At 42.7% G+C, this 22,663-nt stretch overlaps 1 protein-coding gene across 1 annotated transcript in view; it reads right to left on the bottom strand.

Annotated features, from left to right (window-relative positions):
* Positions 1-2,150: 2,150 nt before the first annotated feature.
* LOC138765539 (transcriptional enhancer factor TEF-5-like) overlaps positions 2,151-22,663 on the bottom strand; it is a gene marked incomplete at its 5' end in the record, with an annotated part of 196,427 nt that continues 175,914 nt past the window's right edge. The window contains 3 exons of the mRNA XM_069942570.1: positions 2,151-6,757; positions 10,801-10,953; positions 13,197-13,337. Of these exons, the coding sequence (XP_069798671.1) occupies positions 6,644-6,757; positions 10,801-10,953; positions 13,197-13,337 (408 nt within the window). The remainder of the gene's footprint in view (positions 6,758-10,800; positions 10,954-13,196; positions 13,338-22,663) is intronic.

Raw genomic sequence — 22,663 nt, 5'->3', positions numbered from 1 at the left:
GAGAGACATCACAAATCCCATCTTAAAGACTTCTTGTGCAGATTTTTTCCAGTGATATTGTCAACCCCTTGATATCACAATACACAGTCACCTGAGGAATATTTACCTCTATTTATCATTTCTATAATATCATGAAATATCATTATATAGGCTTTTTCCAAGGGGGTTTAGAGCAACATGTAATATCTTTACATTAGCGTCTCAGCCAGGGAACAAGTGGAATGGAGACATTTCCATTTCTTGGCCTTAAAATGTGGAAAGCCTCCAGCAATGCAGATATTGTACAGAAATGCCAAGCTGCCTTTGGGAAGGGTACACATTGGAAAGCTGTTGTAATTAAACCTTCACCTTTGCATGAATTAAGCTTTGTCATATTGCAGTTGAGTCAGGTATCCCTAATGTAAGTTTGACCTTCTGTTTTATAACCTTAGGACCTTGAGGTCCTTGCATTCAAAGGTGGATCGTGACCTCCAGAGAGTTGCTCTTAAAGCACATTCTTTTCCGTCCCATCTCGCAAACCCTGAACATGCTCTGAAGGGGCTTCCCGTGCCCCCATTTTCTATGCACCTGGCTGAGTGAAGCTCCATGAAAACAATAGATTTAGAGCTCATTAAAAACCAGTGGGGGCCCTTAAAAAGTCAAACTACATTGGACTCTACACAGCTGCCAAATTAGAGACTTTTGTCCGCTGACCCATCGTGGGAGCAACTATTTTTGATAATATAGATGTACCTATTTCTTTATAAAAATTCAAAAACTGGATTATATTACAGGAAGGAACAGAATACTGTCTGTCCAGGCTAACAAAAAGGCTTTAAAAACTGGAGTAAAGGTGAAAGTGGCTGGATAACCACAATAGAAACACTGTGTACAAGATATTTACAGCAGAGATTAAGTGCTAGGTGACATCACTAACAAATTACATTTTGATACCCAAATACAACATAGCCTGAGTATCATCTCTGAGTGCCTCTTATATGTCATATATTTTATATATATATATATATATATATATATATATATATATATATATAAATATAAAATATACATATAGATAGATAGAAAAGAACCCACTACTTTTCTAAAATTCTTCCATTCCCACTATTTGTTACATCTTTTCAAATAAGAAAATGTTAATTCTGGTGTAAAAGAAATTAAATTACAAAGCAATACAATTCTCTGCTTGTACTTTCCTCCCTTCATCTGACTGGGATGTTTGTTTGTAGTCTGAGCAGCTCGTGCTTCATTTTCCAGAGGTAGTCGTTCAAAAGATGTTGCTGGGGGTGGGGGGATGGTTTGTGTGTCGAGGGCTTTCTTTTGTTTGTGACTTCTGTAAATGTGCATTCGGCCCCTGTAATGGAGCAGTGTGGCGTAGTGCGAACGTGGGGTTGGGGGTGGGGGGGGGGCGAGAATGTCAAGACAGGCAGTGGAACTATGAAGCTGACTCCTGATGGAAACGAATAAAGTGATAAGTTTGCCTACCCCACACAGCCACTCTCCAATTCTTCCCACCGGCACTCTCACTATTTCTGTAGCACCAATGTCTTTGCTGGGGCACAGCCAGCCACCTCACATTAGCTCAACCATGCCTATATTTTTCTACATCTGATTCATAGCCATTTCAGACAGATACACAGATAGCAAAGGTTTTGAGGGATATGAGCCAAACACAAGCAAAAGAGACTATTTTTTGTGCTTTAAATCTCTCTGACTCTGATCCTGTTTAATCTTTGTTGAGCATCCCAGTCATTTCTAGACAGTTAATTTTAACTTCCATATACTACAAATTATAGGTGAGGCTGCAGATCTGGACAGAAAGCTTACAGCTTCTCAACTGAGGCCAAGTTCCTTATTGCTGAGGTAAGCACAGTCCAAAGTTTGGGCCAATGCTTTAGATGCCTCAAGCATCCTTCTGAATAGTTTAATACCAACAGAATCATGCAGGCTGATTTACCCTGTTGGTAGGGTCTGCAAATATTCCCCAAGGTCTCAAAATGTATTCTTGGTATTACATACTAAGGAAAAATTAACATGACTATCCCATTTCTTTCTCATTCATGTTCTTATTCCTCACTTGGTTTGGTGCCAAATACCTTATATTTTGCCTTTGGTTGAATGATTCACTGTTATAAGAGGGGGAAGAGCGTCAAGGAAGAAAGGCAACATCATCGATGACCGCTAAAATCATACCAAAGAATTCTTTGGAGCATTTCAACAATGGGTCTAACTCTGTGCCAGTATTAACCATGCAAAATGAGAGTTCTTGAGGACACAATCTGGGACCTTTTATCTATTTTGATTGCATGGTTTAATTTTTCAAAAGCAGGGTATCAGGATCTTCTGCCTCAGGAGCCTGTGCCACACAAATGCACCAATTAACCTACTAACCACATCTATCTTTGAAACATGAGAGGAAAGTGAACCACCAAGAGGAAACCCATGCAGGTCATAGAGAGAACATATAAACTCCTTGCAGACAGCACCGGTTTCAAACCCGAGCCGCTGGGGCTGTAATAGCATTGCACTAACCGCTACGCTAACCGTGCCGTTCCTTCGACCACAGCTAAATTTATTAATTCAGTAACAGTCTTGTCCATGAGTAATTCCAAGCAGAGAGGAGGGAAAGACAAAAAGGGAAAATACTGGCCGGGCCACAAGGCAAATTAGTGACAATCATAACACTAATATGGGTTGACTATGAGAAAAACGTTGGAAAAATGTGTTAGCAGTAAGAACATGCAATACAAAATCCCTATCTCTGTATTAAATATCAACACTTCAGAAGCATGCAAGGAATATGCCACATCTCCAATCACAAATGGGAGCCATTCTGGAAACACTTGGTCATCAACTCAATGTAGATGTTAACACAAAGTCTCCAAGGTTTACTCAGCTCCGTCTGTTTCTTTAAAGATAAAGTGTGTCCCTGACGGTAGAATAAGAAAGTTCCCTGTTTGTTCCTAGCCCATGTCAATAGAGTCAAAATCAGCTCTGAATTTGGCTCCATTCCTTCAGATTCGGCACAGCTGATAAAAAGAAAATGTTGGTACAATTGATTCAGGACTTTTCTTTTTAGCCTTTTGCAATTGAAACCCTATTTTTTTTTCCTGGTGCGAACCAACGATGACTATGCCATTTCACACCACTTGGAAAATTTGACTGGGTAGTTCCTGGTGTGAATCACCCTCACATTCAACATCAGTTCCATGCTAGGGCAGATGGGGAGATGCTCTTCCTCATGCAATACTCCTTTCTGTGCTTTGCGGGATACTGGGACCATATTGTCTGGGGCATGCGGCCTGAGACAATATGTTCTTACTTGTATAGCACCTGGTAGGAAGACCTGCATTGTCCATCTACATTCCAGACACTCCCTACACCCTGAAACAAATTCCCAAACAGTCCCCAATCTCTCGGATTAGGCACTGCATTTGAGGACCTCCACCAATTCTCCTCCCTCCACCACCCTGACATGGTATATCCCACCACACCCTGCTGGCTTTCTGCACTATCCCTCCAAACTGGTCTTTTCATTAACAACCTCCCAAACAAATTCCCAGTTAACATCACTCAACCCCCACCCTCATACCAAGCACCAACTCCCAATCTCCCCCAAGTACCAATTGTCAGCATTTTACAATCTCTCACCTTCAGTATCATCTGCTATTTTTTTCCCACTTCCCTCACTGGAAATGCTGGTCTATGTTCCCTCCTTCCTCCACCCACAGCACAGGCCTGCAGTCTTGGGACAGGGAGTATATTTTCAGTGATGACTATGTGCAAGGTATCACGCCAAGACCTTGAGATAATGGAAACATTCGTCTGGGAGCCTTTGACCAAATGCTCTCTCTGCTGCATCATTCAAGTGCTAGAATGTCCAGGCAAGTGATAACAACCCAGGATCAGGATTGACAACCATCCAGTGAAATGTACTGGAAGATGTGCATTTCTGGAGAAGATCTAAAGAGACAGGATTTAGCTCAGTCATTGAACTGGTCCATCATACAAACAAGGGCTGAAGGATGAAAGTTTCTGCCAGATTTGGATGATTCTCCCAAAGGTTTGAGTCAGCTGCATAGGGACTGGTTACGTAAAGGTGTGATGGACCATTTACAAATGGAAAATAAAACTAGTTCAGATTTACCCGGCATCAACTTTGGAACACCGAGGCTGCTGGACTTCTCAGAAAACGTACCGGAGGTGTCGGTTAATCAGGAGTAAATTGGGCGGCACAGACTTGTGGGACTTGCTTTATGTCCAAATTTAAAATTTAAATTTAAAAGGAAGAACTTAAAACTAACATGGTACTATTGCTAAATACCGCTCGTGCGTCCTGAGATATTGGAGGATATCTGGCTGTAGGTTTCCATGCGGTTTATTTTAAAGATTAGGAATTGGAAATTGGTGGAGAGGAGGAAAACTCGCAGTGTGTGTGGCGTCAAGTCCCCACGCACTCTTGGCTTCCTTAAAGTAGTAGTTCGTTAAATGGGCCTGAGGTTTGATGGGGAGAACACGCGACGTGACTCTTGAAATTTTGCTCTGTTTCTCTTCACCTGGCCTTCTTACTCCTTCCACATAGGCCTCCTGAAATGAAGTTTCCGATTTCGCAACCTTTGCTTTAAATGCAAGGATGTCCTAACCCTCTACAATAATAAAACAATAGCATGCTGCACACAAAAAACCCTTATCGTCCTCTGCCAACTCCCAAAGAAGCAGTAATCCCAAGAGTGATTTAATGCTTTTAACAGACAAAAGATAGAAGTTAAATGGCATTAGGTCCGAGATCACCACAAACAACTGCACATCCAACACTTCTTCAGGCCATCATCACTTGTCCTCCTACATATTGAATATGCTATCCCAACATCATCACATTGTGTACAGTATACACCAAACAGCAGTGATTGCCTTTCTGAAGTTGTAAAAGCTGCTATATTAATGCTAGACTTTCTATGTTTGACTGTTTCAATCATTGCAATTAACATCTACAGGAAAATATAAAGATGCTTTTGAAGGTCAGAATGCAAACAGGCAGGTTGCTAAGCTCTTGATATTACTTCAGAGACCAAGGACAATATGTGATACAGCTGCTCAAACATGAATCTTTCTTTGGCTACTTCAGACAAACTCTCTCATATGGAGGGGCTGTTTATCTTGGGTGGAGATTGTATCAATTTGGCAAGGTTGGCCAAAAATCAAATAGATCATTTCAAGTGAAAAGGTGTGGACTTTTTAAAATTGCAAATTTTTCAGGACCTGATTGGCTCCTCCCTTTGGACTGCAACTCTCTTCCTCCTCAGATGTCACCCTCCTTTATTCCCAACAGAAATGGTGACCATCTTTCCTTTGGCCCATTATTTTATACCAATGTCCCTGCAAGCACAGAGTTGGATCGCTTTGGAGAGAGCCGATTTGAAATAAGACAGCTATATTCCCTCTTCTGGTATGGTACCTGCTCAATACGAACTGCATTGATATTATTTCTCCAGGAAAGATTTCAAACTTTCCCCAGACTTTGAAGTGCTTTTGAGCTAAGGCAGGCTTAAAAGAAGAAGTAAAACATTAATGGGATTAAATTATCATGAATATTTCCATTTGAGCCAACTGCTTGGGTAAATCTGTTTACCAATATAGTACCACGCCAATATTCACATTATAGGCTCACTGGCAGAAAATAACCCTTGGGATGAGATGCCCGAGTATTGCCACGCCTGTTGGAACTACATCTCACCATGACCTAGGGGACAGGAAGAACGAGGAGATGGGAAATTCTCCTAGAACCTTACGTTCAATCCTACCAAAACTGATGAAATATTTTCCAGGTAAATAAACAAGTCATTTACTCTGATCTAATTTAATTTAAGCAAGATGTTAAAGGCTGGTGACCCCTTTCCCCATCTATTTTACTTTCACAGTCAAACCCAATATGTCCACCTTACGTAACCAAGCAAATATAATAAGGCTGGATGGAAGGGGAGATCTTCAGTTTACACTTTAAATACCACACAATTCTCTTGCCCAAAGTCATCTTTGACTCCTCCACTCCCAACCCCCCACAATCAAGCGGGGAAAAAAAATCATTCCAAGAAATCAATGATGTACCAACCCTGTGTTAATGAATCCAAAGGCTACAAAGAGGACACCTTTTGGTTGCCCACTTTATGGGTTGAAGTCATTTTATGATTGCAAACAGACAAAATGTAGGTGTTTTACTTCTTTCTCCCCCTCCCCCCCAAAAAAAACTATCATCGAAGATAACATTCCTACATTCAAGCCCTTATTAACACACTTTCTGAAAGTGATCTTTATCCAATACTTACTATCCCTGAAGTGTAAATATTTTTTTTTTGAAAAGGAAGAAAATCTGTACCATTACCTCTCTCTGAGCTTGAGTTCTGGAGAGAGGAAATAAACACACACACATATATATGACCCTCACAGAAGTAGTGCAGAATATTGTTCTTTGACTTCACAACAGTTCATTTTTTTGTCTTTTTACATTTCTTCTGACGTAAAAATATCTGTGTTTCTGTGAAAAATAGATTTTTGTTTTGCATTTGGTAAAAATGAGCAGGCACCAGGATATGTAGATAAGTGGCAGGCAGCAGCACCCTCTGTGTAGGGGAGGTTGGGTGTGGGAGTCCTAGTCCTTCACCAGCCGGTAAACGTGATGCTGGGCACCGTGCTCACTTGTTGACACCTCAAATACAAATGCTATGCACAGCAAGGTCTCCTGGGTGTCCCGGTTGGTCACAACCTGGCGGGAAACAAGAGAGAGAGAGAGAGAAAGGAAAGGTGAGGCACAATGAAGCATGACAAGATTTGTGTTACAATCCCAGGCAGCACGGAAGTGCAGGATTAGAACTACGGCCTGACCTTTCCACTGGCCACCTGGGTTCAACCCTGACCACTTAGGTTCAACCCTGATCATCTGGGTTCAACCCTGACCACTTGGGTTCAACCCTGACCACTTGGGTTCAACCCTGACCACTTGGGTTCAACCCTGACCACTTGGGTTCAACCCTGACCATTTGGGTTCAACCCTGACCACTTGGATTCAACCCTGACCACTTGGGTTCAACCCTGACCACGGATCCTGCCTGTGTGTAGCCTTTGCACATTTTTCCTATGAGCACAGTACACAAAAGTGCTGGCATTATCAGGTAAACCAGGGAGACATCTGAATAAAACGATAGGAGATGAAGGAGAATCAGAGTTTTGTGACACAAATGGAGCTATTCTGAACATTTAATCTTCATGAGCTCTCAACAGAATGATCTAATCAATCTCATTGTTCCACTCATTTATTTGCCAGATTTCTTTTTAAAATCATTAATCATTTCCACGTCAAACAACTCTGATAACTCGGTCCACGCTATTACCACTCAATAACAGAAAATAAATTCTTTCTAACACAATACACAAATGTGCTGGAGGTCCCTCAGCATCCATTGGAAAATAAAGGGTACCCAACGTTTCAGGTCTGAGCCCTTCGCTCGGTATAAGCAAAATCAAGCAGGTGACACAGTCCTTCCTAGTAAAGCAACACTTCACTTGTGATTCTACAGCAGTCATTTACTGCATCTGGAGTTCCTGACGTGGTCTTCTCTACACTGGAGAGACTGGACACAGCCTGGGAGATCATTTTGTCGAGCACCTTTGCTCTGCGTGCTGCAACAGCAAGGGCCTCCCAATGGTCAACCACGTTAATTCCACACACCACTGCCACACTGGCATGGCATAATGCACTGTCAAATTGAGGCTACCTGCAAATTGGAGGAATAGCACCTTGAATTCCATCACAGAAGTCTCCAACTGGATGGCATTAACATTGACCTCTCTAATTTCTGTTAAACCCTTTCCTCGAGTCTCATTCTTTTCCTATTGATCTGTCTCCTTCAGCTCATCCCCTCCCCTATCAGAAAGGTTTCCCCTCCCCCTATCACTTCTCAGCTTTTTTCTCTTCTACCCTGCCACTTCTATCCACCTATGAGCTCTTAGCTGGTAGTCCATGCTCCTCCCCCTGCCCCTTCCTTCCTTCTCTTCTCCCCCCCCACCTTTTTATTCAGGGGCTTGCCTGCTTCTTCTGATGAAGGATCCAGACCTGGAACATTGGTTATCCTTTACCTCCTATGGATGCTGTGCAATCTGCTTCTCCAGCACATTTATACATTGCACTTGACTCCGGCATCTGCAGACTTTCTTGTGCAACTTCCCTGTGAGCACGTGGGTTTCCTCCCACATCTAAATGACATGAGGGTTGTTAGACTCATTGAACATGGCAAATTACCCTTTGCATATGATGGATTGCTAGCATCTGGGGGTGTATGGGAATGCGGGAAGAGTAAGATGTACGGTCAGCACTGGCTGGTGGGACAAAGGACCTGCGCCCATGGTGCACCTCTCCTGCCCACTTTATGAAGGAAATCCAAGAGTTAATGTGGGCGAGAAAGAGATGGATTGGGTTGGAGCTGTAAGGATTGTGCCTGAATGGATACCAATAGCCATGATATTCAGCAATAATAGTTTGCATTTATATAGCCAATGTGATGGATTTAAGTGTTCCTGAATAGCTTTATTTGACAGAATACGACATTGAGCCATGAACAGAAATATAGCAGATGATCAAAAACTTGATCAAAGATGCGGGTTTTAGGGATGAAAAGGAAGTAGAGGGATTTAAGGAATAAATTTAGATTAGGATGGAGGTTGATGAAGGTACAGTTACCAGTGGTGGGAAGAACATGGACTTTTCTGCATATAGTGGGACTGAAGGATGTTGAAAGAAGAGGGAGGATTTCAAAACTAATTAGATGATTTTAAATTGAGACATCATTCAGACAACTTTAAATACTCCACAACGCATCCAGGGGCTTTTAATGGTTCCTAATGTAATGGAGAATATAAAAATTACGCTCTTCACATTTCTCATCAGATTTTCAATCCCCACAATATCTCACTGATTGCAAAGGAGAGTTCTACAAACATTGTGTCACCCTTGATGATAAAAAAGTAGTGCAGCGAATGAGTTGGATGTCAACGTTGATAATGACAGAGTAATTCAGTAAGATTTTTAGTAGGAAGCTATATCAACCTTGCATATTTTGTAAGAAAAATTAAGGGTTATGGTTGTGAGGAAGAGAAGGATTGTTGTGTAGTAGGGTTCGCAAGCAATACCGTGGGTTGGAGGGCCGGTACTGTGCTGTAAAGTTTTATGTTCTAAATGTAGGTGACCTGTGTAAATCAAGTCACTCAATGCAGACTAATCTGGGACCTTCATCATAAGGCTCATACATTCACTGGATAGAACTGTCAGGGCCATCTGCCATATGCAGTAAAAGTCCTAAAATCCGACTACTTGAGGATTGGGTCGGTTGGGATTTTTGGATTTTCATGTTTCTCAGGCAGTGTTTTTAAAATTCAATTTTAAGAAGGAATAAAGAACAGATGAACAGGCAAGTTTTGATTATTCATGAGCAAATACAGCGTGCTTTATTTATCAAAATGACCAGTTTTAAAAAAATATAAAGTCAACAGGATAAAAATATCAACATAAAATCTTTTCTTTACAAAAAAAGAGCGTGCAATGGTTGAAATTTTATTTAAAAATTAACACTGTAAAAGGAAAATACAGTACATAAATGAATTTCTTTCTGATAAGATTACCTGTATTAAACATGGTCACTTGTTTCCGCTGTACATTTGTGGTGCTTATACATGCACGCACACAAAAACCTGCTAAATTTTAAAAGTTTGAGAGCCCAGGTTCTCCAATGGTCCTAACATTTTGGACTTTTATCTTATTGATAATGTCATTTATAATGGGAAATCCCAGAGGGAGATGTAACGCAGGAGTTTTGAAGATAAGGCCATTGAAGATGTAATGGTGGTCAAGAGTATGTAGTTTAAAATCTAGTGCAAGGAAGCTGGAAATTTTGACACTCGGGGTGAAAAGAAGCTGGCCAGTAATTAAGCTACAGAGAAGGAACACAAGTAGTTCACAGAAGTCATGTTTGCAAGCAAATCAGGTTCGACTTTGCTGAAGATGTAACAGTTGCTCCAACTGCAACTTCACACCTTGAATCCGGACCCCCACATTGGAACGTAGGAAAACATGATAAAAAATTTAGGTCAGCCGTATTAAAGATGATGCTGGAGTAAGTGCATCAGGTGGAGTATTTAACCCAATCGATTAAATGTTAGTACATCTGTGATTATCCATGCTGTCTGTAAGGAGTTTGTACGTTTTCCCTGGGTCTGCGTGGGTTTTCTCCAGGAGCTCTGGTTTCCTCCCACCCTTCAAAACATAGCAGGGGTGGAGGTTAATGGGGTGTAAATTGGGCGGCACGGACTTGTAGGCCGAAATGGCCTGTTACCGTGCTGCAACTTCAAGCAACTTCTAAATACACTTATCCGGGATCTCCCAATCCCGATAGGTGCTGCTTACCTGGGGTTCTACTGTATATGTAAGATGTAGAAGCTGTAGAGGTGAGGTTACAAGATGACTGCAGATGTATTGCGTTGACAGTACTGAGTGAGGATGGGCATTAGTGAGCAATGTATGGCGTATGTAGGGAAGATGAACTTCAAGCGTGAGATAGTGTGTCTGTTATTGAGGCGTAATGTGACTGAAGGGGAACTCAGTGTCACCAATGTGCGGTGTGAGTGGAAGTGTTGACAGGATGTTTAAATTTCTCACTGATGATGAGAGAGAAGTGTACCATCACATAATACTTAGTGGAAGGCAAGTGTCAGACCTTTCTGCATTCTGCAATGCCACATACCCCTGATGGTGCTTACCTGCAAGATTGTGAAGTTCTCTAGCACACTATTCATCATGTACTTCTCTGGTAAATGCTTGAGTTTGTGGATGAAGTTGATCATGTATTCACACATTGGAGAGCGATGGATCCGATACACAAACCTTCCATTCTCTAGTCTGGCATATTCAGTCTGTGGGACAAGTTTAAAAAGGACTGAGAGTCACCAGCATTAAAGCCACTATGGTGAACTGCTGTATTCCTAATTACCTGGCTCTGACCTGTCTTGTGCTCCACTCTCCTTTGACCTAGTACAAAGCCTCCAACACCCTAACCCTTCCCCAGAAAGCCCGGGTCATGGCACAGGATGAGGTCCTTGTCCATTGTGAACCGTGATTCAGTTTTAACCTCCTGATTGCATCAGCCAGAGTGGATCAAAAACATGATAAAACTGTCCCAGTATTTGAAATTTGATGGAGGATTTCCCACTGCAGGATTAAGAGGCAGCCTCAATAATTGATCCATGCACAAACAGAATCCCTTCAGAAACCATTTCCAACCCCTCCCCACTCCTTTGGCCCAGCCTTATATTTATCTTAATGTTCAAAATATAGCCATGAGCTAACTAACACAAATGCTGAAAAAAAAATTCAACATCAAAATCAAGCATCGTCTGAGTTTGAGTAAAATTGTGCCTATTTCCAGACCTCTTCATGCCCAGCGAAAAATCGCATCTTCTTTCAACCCCAGGCAGCATTTTCCTACAGGAAGAGGAGAAGAGGCTTGGGGGAGATTGGCCAGGATCATGTTGAAAGGCAGGACATGTTTAAGGGGCCGATCCCTGCTCCTGTCTTCTTAAGATTTTATGTTCTTATGTTTTGACTGTAAAGTACAATAAAACCGCTGGTATCTGGAATTCAAGCTACCAGCAACCGTCAAAAAAAAAACAGGAAAATAAATTTAAAAAGTTAAAATAAATAAGAAAAAATAAATAACAGATTTTAAAAAATACATGTTGAAACTGTAAAAGTAAATGTTCCCTGAAATAACTCATAAACCTTTGATGAAGTTGAGAGCAAATATTCAGCCAGCAGAGTACCTCAATCATGGTTTTCTCCTAACAGCTGTTTGAACAAAGTTGTGTGATTTAGTCATGGCGCTGCCTGGGATGAAGAGATGCTTGATGCTGCTCGCCGTCTCCTTATCCCTGCTTAGTAACAGTCACCCCAGTCAGATGCTTTATCTGTAAACTTGGGGGAGGAGGTCGGGGGGGGGGGTTAATTATCAAAAATATCATTGTTCGTCTTTTGAGTGGCTCCGTGGAGGGTGGGGAACCAGTAGATGCAGTGACAGTTAAATGTTTTCAAAGAATGTGATTAAAAATAAAGTAAAATGCTTTAAGGCAGGGGTGGCCAACCTTTAAATATAGACATACAGCTCAGTATGGGCCAGTTCGGCCCACGAGTACGTACTGTAAGGTAAAACATCATGAGATGGGAATGTGTAGGGAGTTACCCTGTACAGGGCAGTAACAAGAAGGGGAGGTGTCCTTGTACTCCTGTTAGGTAAAACATCATGAGATGGGAATGTACAGGGCTGTAACAAGATGTAAATGCATCCTTGTACTTACAAGATAAGAGAGACATTGATGGATTGAGAGGCAGGAAGCTAGCAGGGAAAGGATAGCAACAGTTTTAGTCATTGGACAAGTAATGATATGATGATGTTCTAAGCACATATCCAAGGGTATAAAAAATCACCATTTTGCTGATAACGGCAGAATGCATTCTCCGACTAACATGTTTAGTCGCAAGTGTTACAATCCGGTAATAAAGAACAAAGAACCCTGATTTCGACTCAGCCTGGTGTTTGTCTCACTCATTCATGAACAAAGCAGACCTAACAGTACTGGGGGTGTAGGTTAATTGGGCAGCATAGACTCGTGGGCCAAAATAGCCTGTTACCATGCTGTATGTCTAAATTAAAAGTTAAAATGTTGACCACTCCTGCTTTAAGGTTCTCCTTAAAGCAAGGTACTCCGCTGGCTGAATATTTGCTCCCAACTTCATCAAAGGTTTATGAGTTATTTCAGGGAACATTTACTTTTACAGTTTCAATGTGTATTTTTTTAATATTCAAAATATATTCATGCAAATAAAGTTTGTTCAATGTAAGTGCAGTATGGTATTTTTGCCTTTTAATCTGTTTATTCTTAATGCAGGTGTATCAGTTGGGCATTGTCTCAAGCAACCGGAAAAATACACTTGTCCCACATCTACCAATCTCTATAGGTGTCAGATACCAGGGGTTTTACTGTACTTGGTAAGCCAAAAATGTGAAAACAAAATGCCCTTTGCTTCAGCACAAACATTTCCTGAGATCTCGCGTGCAAAACTTTGGGTTTTTTTTTTCCTTAACGCTGGACTTTCAACTCACCTCCACTTTCTCTACCACTTGTTTTCCAAAGGAGCACACCTTTGTGGAGCAAGTTATAGTCATGTTCTCAGAGCTGGTATACTGGCTGCTGACTCCATAGAAGGCCCCAGGTCCATCCTGAATGTTACTGTTCAGGTCCGCCTGTGGAAATGATGCACAGAATTGAAATAGCAGGACCAGAAACATACCAATGCGATGGACAGAAGTACCGGAGAAACTCAGCAGGTCATACAGTGTCTGTAGGAAGCAACAGTTTGGACCTGAGCCTTCATTAAGCTACGATCAAAAAGCAAGCAGGCACCAGTAACAGCAGCACCACATGTCCAGCGCCTGAGGTTTTCGGAGACATTGCAAGACAGCTTTCAGGGGCCAGCGAGCTCCACCAGCCTGCCATATGGGATTTCCATCTGCAGGGTCCTTGCATCATACGTACTATCTTGCATATGCCCACCCCTAAGGCCAAGGTGCCGTGGTTGTCTGGTGAAGGCAAAGCAATGCATGTGTGCGAGGCAGCTCTCAGGCAGTGCAAATTGATGAGCTGCCTCCACACCACCCTGGTCAGCTTTCTGACAATTCATATTGTGAGATGGCCTTGTTCACTACCTTACTCTGAGAATCAGTGGTTCTAAAGCTGTTAAAATACATTTACATAATTTTTGAAAACCTATTAAGCACAAGGTAATTTAATAACGGGGGCAAAAGGGTTGGTTTAGCAGTTGGCATAGCACTTCTACAACACCAGGGACCCGGGTTCAAATCCAGCGCTATTTGTAAGGAGTTTATACGTCTCCCCATGACAGCGTGGGTTTCCTCCATGTCCTTTGGTTTCCTACCACCTTTGAAAGATATACAGGGATGGTATACAGGGTGGCAGTTCTGAAAATGAGAACTTGTAGCGGGCCGAGCGGGCGCATAGCGCGGTATCGTGAACCGTTGCCGGAGTGGCTCACCAGCGAATGCGTGGAGGAGCGGGCTGGGCCACTATGCACTCACCTGGGCAATGGACCGTTCACACGCAATACTGCATGCTGAGTAACGGCATGCTGGATTGCTATGCCTCTTTTTAGAGGGTGTGGAGCTTCCACCGTGTTTACTTTAAACCCACCAGCCCCGCGGATTGGCAGCAAACACAGAGTCACGTCACCCCCCCCCCCCCACCCCCGTCCCGTGGAGCCTGGGAAGGGAGGGATATAAAAGAAGCATGGCAAACTCAAATAAACAGTCTTTGGTTGACTAACCTTGTGTATGTGTGTTGATTTAGTAGCTCTACCGTAGTAACCATATAACCACTTACAGCACAGAACAGGCCAGTTCGGCCCTACTAGTCCATGCCGTAACAAATTCCCACCCTCCTAGTCCCACTGACCAGCACCCGGTCCATACCCCTCCAGTCCTCTCCTATCCATGTAACTATCCAGTCTTTCCTTAAATGTAACTAATGATCCCACCTCAACCACGTCTTCCGGAACCTCATTCCACATACCTACCACCCTTTGCATAAAGAAATTTCCCCTCATGTTCCCCTTATAATTTTCCCCCTTCAATCTTAAACCATGCCCTCTAGTTTGAATCTCCCCCACTCTTAATTGAAAATGCCTATCCACATTTACTTTCTCTGTCCCTTTTAAAATCTTAAACACCTCTATCAAGTCCCACCTCAATCTTCTACGCTCCAGAGAAAAAAGTCTGCACAACCTTTCCCTGTAACTCAAACCTTGAAATCCTGTCAACATTCTTATGAACCTTCTCTGTACTCTCTCTATTTTGTTTATATCTTTCCTATAATTTGGTGACCAAAACTGTACACAGAACTCCAGATTTGGCCTCACCAATGCCTTGTACAATTTCATCATAACCTCCCTACTCTTGAATTCAATACTCCGATTTATGAAGGCCAACATTCCAAATGCCTTCTTCACCACACCATCTGCCTGAGTATCAGCCTTGAGGGTACTATTTACCATCACTCCTAAATCCCTTTGTTGCTCTGCACATCTCAATAGCCTACCATTTAATGCATATGACCTATTTAGATTTGCCTTTCCAAAATGCAACACTTCACACTTAACTGCATTAAATTCCGTCAGCCATTTCTCAGCCCACACCTCCAGCCTTCCTAAATCACCTTTTAATCTACGGTAATCTTCCTCACTGTCCACAACACCACCAATCTTTGTATCATCCACAAACTTGCTTATCCAATTCTCCACCCCTACTTCCAGATCGTTAATATGTATAAACAAACAATAGTGGACCCAGGACCGATCCCAGAGGAACTCCACTTGTCACTGGCCTCCAATTGGACAAATAATTTTCTACCACTACTCTCTGACACCTCCCATCCAACCATTGCTGAATCCATTTCACTGCCTCCTTATTTATACCTAATGCCTCCACCTTTTTTCCTAACCTCCTGTGGGGAACTTTGTCAAAAGCTTTACTAAAGTCCAAATAGACAACATCCACAGCTTTCCCTTCATCAACCTTTTTTGTAACCCCCTCAAAAAACTCAATCAGGTTTGTCAAGCATGATCTACCCCTGACAAAACCATGCTGATTACTCCCTATCAATCCCTGTACCTCCAAATATTTGTAAATACCATCCCTCAGAACACTTTCCATCAACTTACCCACCACAGATGTCAGACTCACGGGCCTATAATTCCCAGGTTTACATTTGGACCCTTTCTTAAACAGCAGAACCACATGCACCACCCTCCAATCCTTTGGCACTACCCCTGTGACCAGTGACATCCTAAATATCTCTGTTAATGGCCCCACTATCTGTCCACAAGCCTCCCTGAGTGCCCTTGGGAATATTTTGTCCAGTCCCGGAGATTTATCCACCTTTATCTTTTTCAACACAGCCATCACTACCTCCTCGGTTATCCTTATATGCTTCATGACCTCCCCACTATTTTTCTTTACTTCAACTGGTTCAATATTTTTTCCCCTAGTGAACACCGAGGCAAAGAAATCATTCAAAATTTCCCCCATTTCCTCTGACTTCTCACTCAGCCTACCCTCGCTATCTACAAGGGGTCCAATTTTATCCCTCACTAATCTTTTACTTTTAATGTACTTATCGAAACCCTTTGGATTTATTTTTACTCGCAAAATTTCTTTTTTGAATATCCTCCATTTTTCATTTACATCCTTACCTGAAAATATCCTGTCCCACTCAATACTCCCCAAATCCCTTCTTATTCCTTTGAAATTTGCTCTTCTCCAATCCAGAACCTCAACTTTAGGCCCCTCCTTGCTCTTCCCTAAAACTACCCAAAAACTAACAGAGTTATGATCACTAGACCCAATTTGTTCTCCAATATTAATGTCCGATACCTGACCTAGCTCATTCCCTAACAGGAGATCTAGTATTACATCATCCCGAGTCGGTTCTTCTACTAATTGATTTAGAAAAAAATCTTGAACACAAATAAAGAGCACCAACGCAGTCCCCCACTATCACAAATTTTGCAGTCGAGTATCCCGCATTTGGGGACATCGCAGGCGTCAGCACACCCGAAGTGCAAAGGGATAGCCTCGTCCTGTAGTAGTCGCTACAAACTGAGATTTTCAATCTGAGATACACCAGGCCAGAGGCACAAGTACCAGTGAGAGGAAGCTGGATTCATCACACAGGCTGCAGGGATCCATGGGCATGCAGGTTCAACCGCTGTTCACTGCTCCTTTGGTTCAGCTGTTGTGGCATACAGCACAGTACCGGCCCTTCAGCCCATGATGTTGTGCTGACCTACATAAACCTAAACCTATGCATATGTAAAACTATGTACTCAGATGTGATTTTTTTTTTGGATAGAATTTTCATGATTTTAACCAGTCTGAAGAATGTCTAATGTCTCAACGTTGGATGTTCACACACGAATGACCAAAACTCAGAATCTCCATTTCCTTATGCAAAATTAGACTATGTTCCGGAAGTGCGGTAATCAAAGAGGCAGGACTTGCCACGCACATCATCGATACGTGCTCTTCATTAGCTCCCCTGTTCACGGAACGCCTGTAGTTAACTTTAGACTGCAGGCCTTCCGGGAAATTTACTAGGGGTCTAGGAGGCAAAATATCAGAATGGGAATAGCACCCTCACTTCTGTTCCAACCTTTTTACACAGCGTGCGTTGTGGGAAAATGGCAATAATTTCCTGGAACGCAGCAGTTGTGTTTAAACAAAAAGTATTTATGCAAGTTGCCTGGTAATAGCTGGGCCAGTCACACATCAGATGACATTTAGAAGGGATAAGGGTTGACCAGATTACACACCAACTGCAATAACCTATGGTCAACTGTTTAAAAATCCTCATGTACCAAGCAGGCTATTCCACAATGGCACAGCAGTGTGGTACAAACAACCCTTCAATTCATTGGTCTCAGGATGAAAAGTTAAGTTACACCCGTGACACTGTAAAACTCTCACAGTGTGTATCTGGAGACTAAATGTGCTGTTCAGTCTTTGCCTCTTGAGGTCAAGGTTAAGAGAAGTCCTGGGCCAAAGACCCAGGCAGACTGTGGGGTGGCTGGATGGGATTGGAGCATCAGAAATGGAGGCACATTTGAAGGGGTGGGGAGGAAAGAAGGGTTGGGGGGTGGTGGCTGTGGAAGTGAATGATGAGCAGCAAAGCAGACTGGGTGAAGGGTGGATGTTAGCAGGGGAGGGGAAAGAAGAGGGAGACATTGCAGAGTGAGGGGAGCATTCAGATGAGGGAATTGAGTTCCTAAGGATCAATACCTGGTGGATCATAAATCAAACTTGTCACGGGAGGGGGTGAATGGTGCTCGAAAGCCCTGGTTGAATTTTCCAAGTGTCACAACCTAATCAAATGCTCATTATTGTGTTTCCTACCAGAAAACCGATCAAGTTTCACTTGCACCATGTTGAAGAGTATTACGCAGTTGAATTTCTTGACGTGCGTGAGAGATGTTAGTGGTAACAGCCGCCTTGATTATGGAACTGTATCTACACAACCCACAAATAATGCTTGATGAACAAAGCAATAACTTTTTTATGAGGCAGCGAGCTGTGTGTCAACGAGGGACTGTAATATGATTTTTTTTTCCAATTGTCCTTGAGATTTGCATACCTTTTAGATTGCTTACAGTATCAATTTGGGGATTAATGTAAAACCCCTGGCAAACAGCTGAACAGATTTTTTTTTAAAAACACTTCATTACCACAGCAACAATGCAATGGATACACCTGTGTAGTTTCTCAAAAAAGACATCTGTAATTTAGAAAGGTATAATAAACCAAACATTTTAATCCATCTTAACATATTGCCTCACTTCAAAGGTCTGTTATTTTATTTAATTATCTTTATCAAATAGATTTGGAATCATCAATATTTTGCTTAAGATCCATCTGTTTCATGTCTACAACACTCATAAACCAGCAAAGATCAAAGTTTTAGTGTGGGACAAATCACTCCCACATTTAATGGAAGAGATGGAGCCTGCGAATAAAGCCATGGAGGTCTCATGGCTGTATCCCTCTGAAGCACTCATGGACCCAGTTAGGGATTTCTGACCTTTTTATTCATTTATGCTGCATGGGCGAGGCTAACAAACATTGACAGGTGGTGGTGAGCCTCTGCAATGCTTCTGGTAAAGGTATTCCTCACATTGTCGTTGCTCAGGGAGCTCTCGACTTCGACCCAAAGGCAGTGCGGAAGGGTGATATATTTCCGAGGCATGAGAGTCTGCATCTTGGAGGTTGAGACTGCAGGCAATGGTGTTCTATTGCAACCTGCTATTCATGTCCCTCTTGGTGGTAGGGGTCAAAGATTTGGAGGGTGCAGTCAGAATAGCTGAGGGAAGTAATGCAGGTGATATACACTTCTTACCCCCTCCATAAATCTTCGTCCGCGAAGCCAAGCCAAAGAAAAAGATACACTGCAGACACAGTGTGCTGGTGGTGGAAGGAATGCAGGCTCTGTGTTTCACATAGGGCACTAATCAAGCCAGCTACACAGCATCAGAAAAGTTTTTGGAGCTGCATCATCCAGACAAGTTGAAAATATTCCATCATACTCCTAACTTTTTCCTTGCGAAGGAGAAAAGGCTTCACTGTGTCAGGAGGTGTGTTACCTGATAATTAGCCTCTGACCCTATCTTTTGGCACAGCATGAATGTGGATGGACAAGTTCACCTTCTGGTCAATGGTGACCACCCCCTGGAATTCTGATGGTGAATGTTAAGGCTCTCATATTGGGGATGGCCATTGATTGGTGGAGATGTTATTTGTCATTCATCAAGATAAAAAGACCTCTAGATTTCTTTTCATTTGCTCTATTCCAAGCAATCTTGTGGGAAGAAATTAGCAAATAGATAAAGAAAAATGTTTTAACAATGTTCTCAAAACTTCTTTGAAAAAAATGCAACATCTCCATCGATTCCTTCGAATCTACGCCCATGACCACTCAAAATGGAGGGGTATCCAGGATGGTACTGAGAACCTGAGTCCACGTATCAGGAGTATAAGGAAGCTCTAAGACGGTGGTTCTCAATCTTTTCTTTTCACTCACATACCACTTGAAGTAATCCCTATGTCATAGGTACTCTGTGATTAGTAAGGGATTGCTTCAAGTGGATGGGAAGAAAAAGTTTGAAAACCACAGTTTTAATCATACCTCAGTGACTTGTTATGTGCATGGTTTCATAACTCCAAAGAAATGGGCCAATTACAATTTTTCTCATGCAAAATATTTCAGTTACAATTGGGTCTAGAGCAGTGATTCTCAACCTTTCCTTCCCACTCATCTACCACCTTAAACAATCCCTTACTAATCACAGAGCACTGATGGCATAGGCCGGGATTAGTTAAAGTGGGATGTGAGTGGAAAGAAAAAGGTTGAGAATCACTGCTCTAAGGGGTGAAAGGAGCGCACCATCTCAGAAATGACCTACCTCCACTCTCTTGCCAGGCACCTCCAGCCTCATTTGTCAAGGAGGCTGTTTGTACCCACACTGGCTTCAGTAGCCACTTCTGAAACCATAGCAGAAACAAGACGTCCTCAATCACCAGACATTTAGATAGTCTCAGCCCCTTTTATTTTTAAAGATTTGGACATACAGCATAGTAAAAGGTCCTTTTGGCCTATGAGCCCATACCGCCCAATTACACCCAATTAGCCTACAAACCCTGTATGTTATGAATGGTGGGAGGAAACCAGAGTGTCTGGACATGGATAGAACATCCTTAAACCCCAGTCACTGGCACTACAGCAGCATTGTGCTCACTGCTATGCTAACCATCCCATCCCAATCTCTTTGGAATAATTAGTTGGTTATAGTATGTCACAGTGATCTGGAGACCGGAATACAATGTTTTTGCACAGAAGGCGATTCATTTTCAGGGGTGAAAATTAATTTGCAAAGGTAGATGATGGATTTACCACAAGCTTTCCTTCCTCCAACCCTGATTCAGAGGAATCGACAGCTTTAGCTCTGGAGTACAGCCACTAGCCGTCAAGCGGTGGCCTGTTTCCTGCAGGCACTGTTCCTCAGCAACCCGCACAAGTTCCTTTGACTTCCCTGAAGCAGCCTATTTCCCCATTCTTCCACCAGTGCAGCATTGATTCATGAGGTGGTCTCTTGCACTCTCTCTCTCTCTCTCTCTCTCATGGCTGCACCAGTGCTGCTTGCATGATGATGGAATTCCGCTGGACTAAACGCCAAACTAGTAGCAGGTATGAGAACTTCCAAAGGATCAATCGGAAATGCTGCACAGACCCCAGCAATATTAGTCTCAGGCAGTGCCACTCGAGGAAATCTGACTTCACTGTTACTGAGCCTTTCAACTAATGCTGTCCAATTTTTGATATGAGGAAGGTAACATTTTTGATCATGAAATCTACCATTTGCTACAAGTACAAATTAGGGAAAGAAAACCAGCATCTCGGCAGGAAAATAGATTGGCAGTAAAGATCTGGGGCAGGAAAGAGGTCTGAAATTACTATTTTCAGGGCCTCCTTGTCCACGTTCTGCTTTTATAAGGACTCAGTAAGAATGCGCCCATCGCTCTCTTACAACCACAACCTCTGTCGGAAGCAAATGTAACTGAAAGTCAAAGCCTTCAAAGTTAAAGATGGCCTTGACCTTCTGCAAAGATAGTACTCTCTGAACGTGAATATGCGGCGTATGGATGGGGAAGATTGAGAGGGTTATGCGGGCAAATGGACCTCGCTTGGGTAGATAATTTGGCTGGTGTGGTCAAGTTGGGCTGAAGATCCTGTTTCTGCATTATCATTACGACCCTATGAAGAGGGTGCATCTTGACCATACCAGGAACCACAAGACCCTTGTAGTCAGTGGTGAACCTCGGACTAAACAAGGTTGGGATTTAATCTTGAGTCCTTGAGTTAGATGTCAGTCACCTGACTCTTTGATTGATCCTAAACGACAAACTCTGACATCAAGGGCTAGAAATTGCTCAACACCATTTTCTTGGCCATAAAACAGTCTGCCTGTGCTCATGAAGTCACCGAGAGTGGGAAATTCAGTTGTAAGGTTCACAGAGCAGTACCATGGGTTTAACTTCATGCACAGCATTGTCATTTTCAGCACAGTGTCCCCTTGTTTTGATGGACGTTCTCACAGATGTGAACAAATAATGCAGCAGATGTAATCTCTGCAGACGGAGCTGAAGGGTTATGTACAATACAGTCAATGCTCTCCGTGCTACTGAATAAATGGATGGTGTATGTGGGTGAGTGGATCCTTTGGGGACAGAGGGACATGAACATAGTTCACTGCCAGACTCGTCTGCAAGAGACATGTTACTTGAGCAAGGAGGCACAGAGGCATCCTTCAGCCAGGTGCATCTCCAAGGAAGTTTTTCATTAAAGCTTGAAAGAAGCTGAGCACAGTCTATGGTGAAACCGGCAATGCAGACAGGTACTTGTGCCCACTTTATCTGTTTCAAAGAGTAGAGGGAAAAGAATGTGACCCCTTCTCTCCATTTTGAATGGTCTCTTTAACGCACAAGTACACAGTACATTGTGAGATATGGCTGAGATTGGCTAACCAGTAAATTGGCTGTTCAATGAACCGGTTCAAGAAGCTGTTTTTGCCATTCACACTGGACCACTATTAACTGGTTCTCTGTGTCCTTTCACACTCACCACCAGGCATCCCTAGGGAGAGGGGCACCTATCCTTGCTAATTTGTCCCAGGATACCCCATGTCCCTTTCACACTGGGCTAACAGGCTCGCAGGTGTCAGATCGCCCCAACGATGATCTACCGTCCCTAAGCAGTCCATCCCTGGGGTGATCTGACGCCTGCGTGCCGATTTGCAAGTGTTCATACTGGCACGTTAACCAGTAGATTGGTAGTTAGTTACTGGGATAAGGTGCAAGTGTGAATGGGGCTAGATTCTGAGGTGAGGAAGGTAACAATGATCTTGACCACCATGGACAATGCAGTCAAGGCAGGTGAGTGATGTTCGAGGTCA

This window comes from Narcine bancroftii, chromosome 5 (genome assembly GCF_036971445.1).
Source record: "Narcine bancroftii isolate sNarBan1 chromosome 5, sNarBan1.hap1, whole genome shotgun sequence".
Classification (NCBI taxonomy): domain Eukaryota; kingdom Metazoa; phylum Chordata; class Chondrichthyes; order Torpediniformes; family Narcinidae; genus Narcine; species Narcine bancroftii.
The sequence above is the reverse complement of the archived record's forward strand: the minus strand, read 5'-3'. Positions and strand labels throughout refer to the sequence as shown.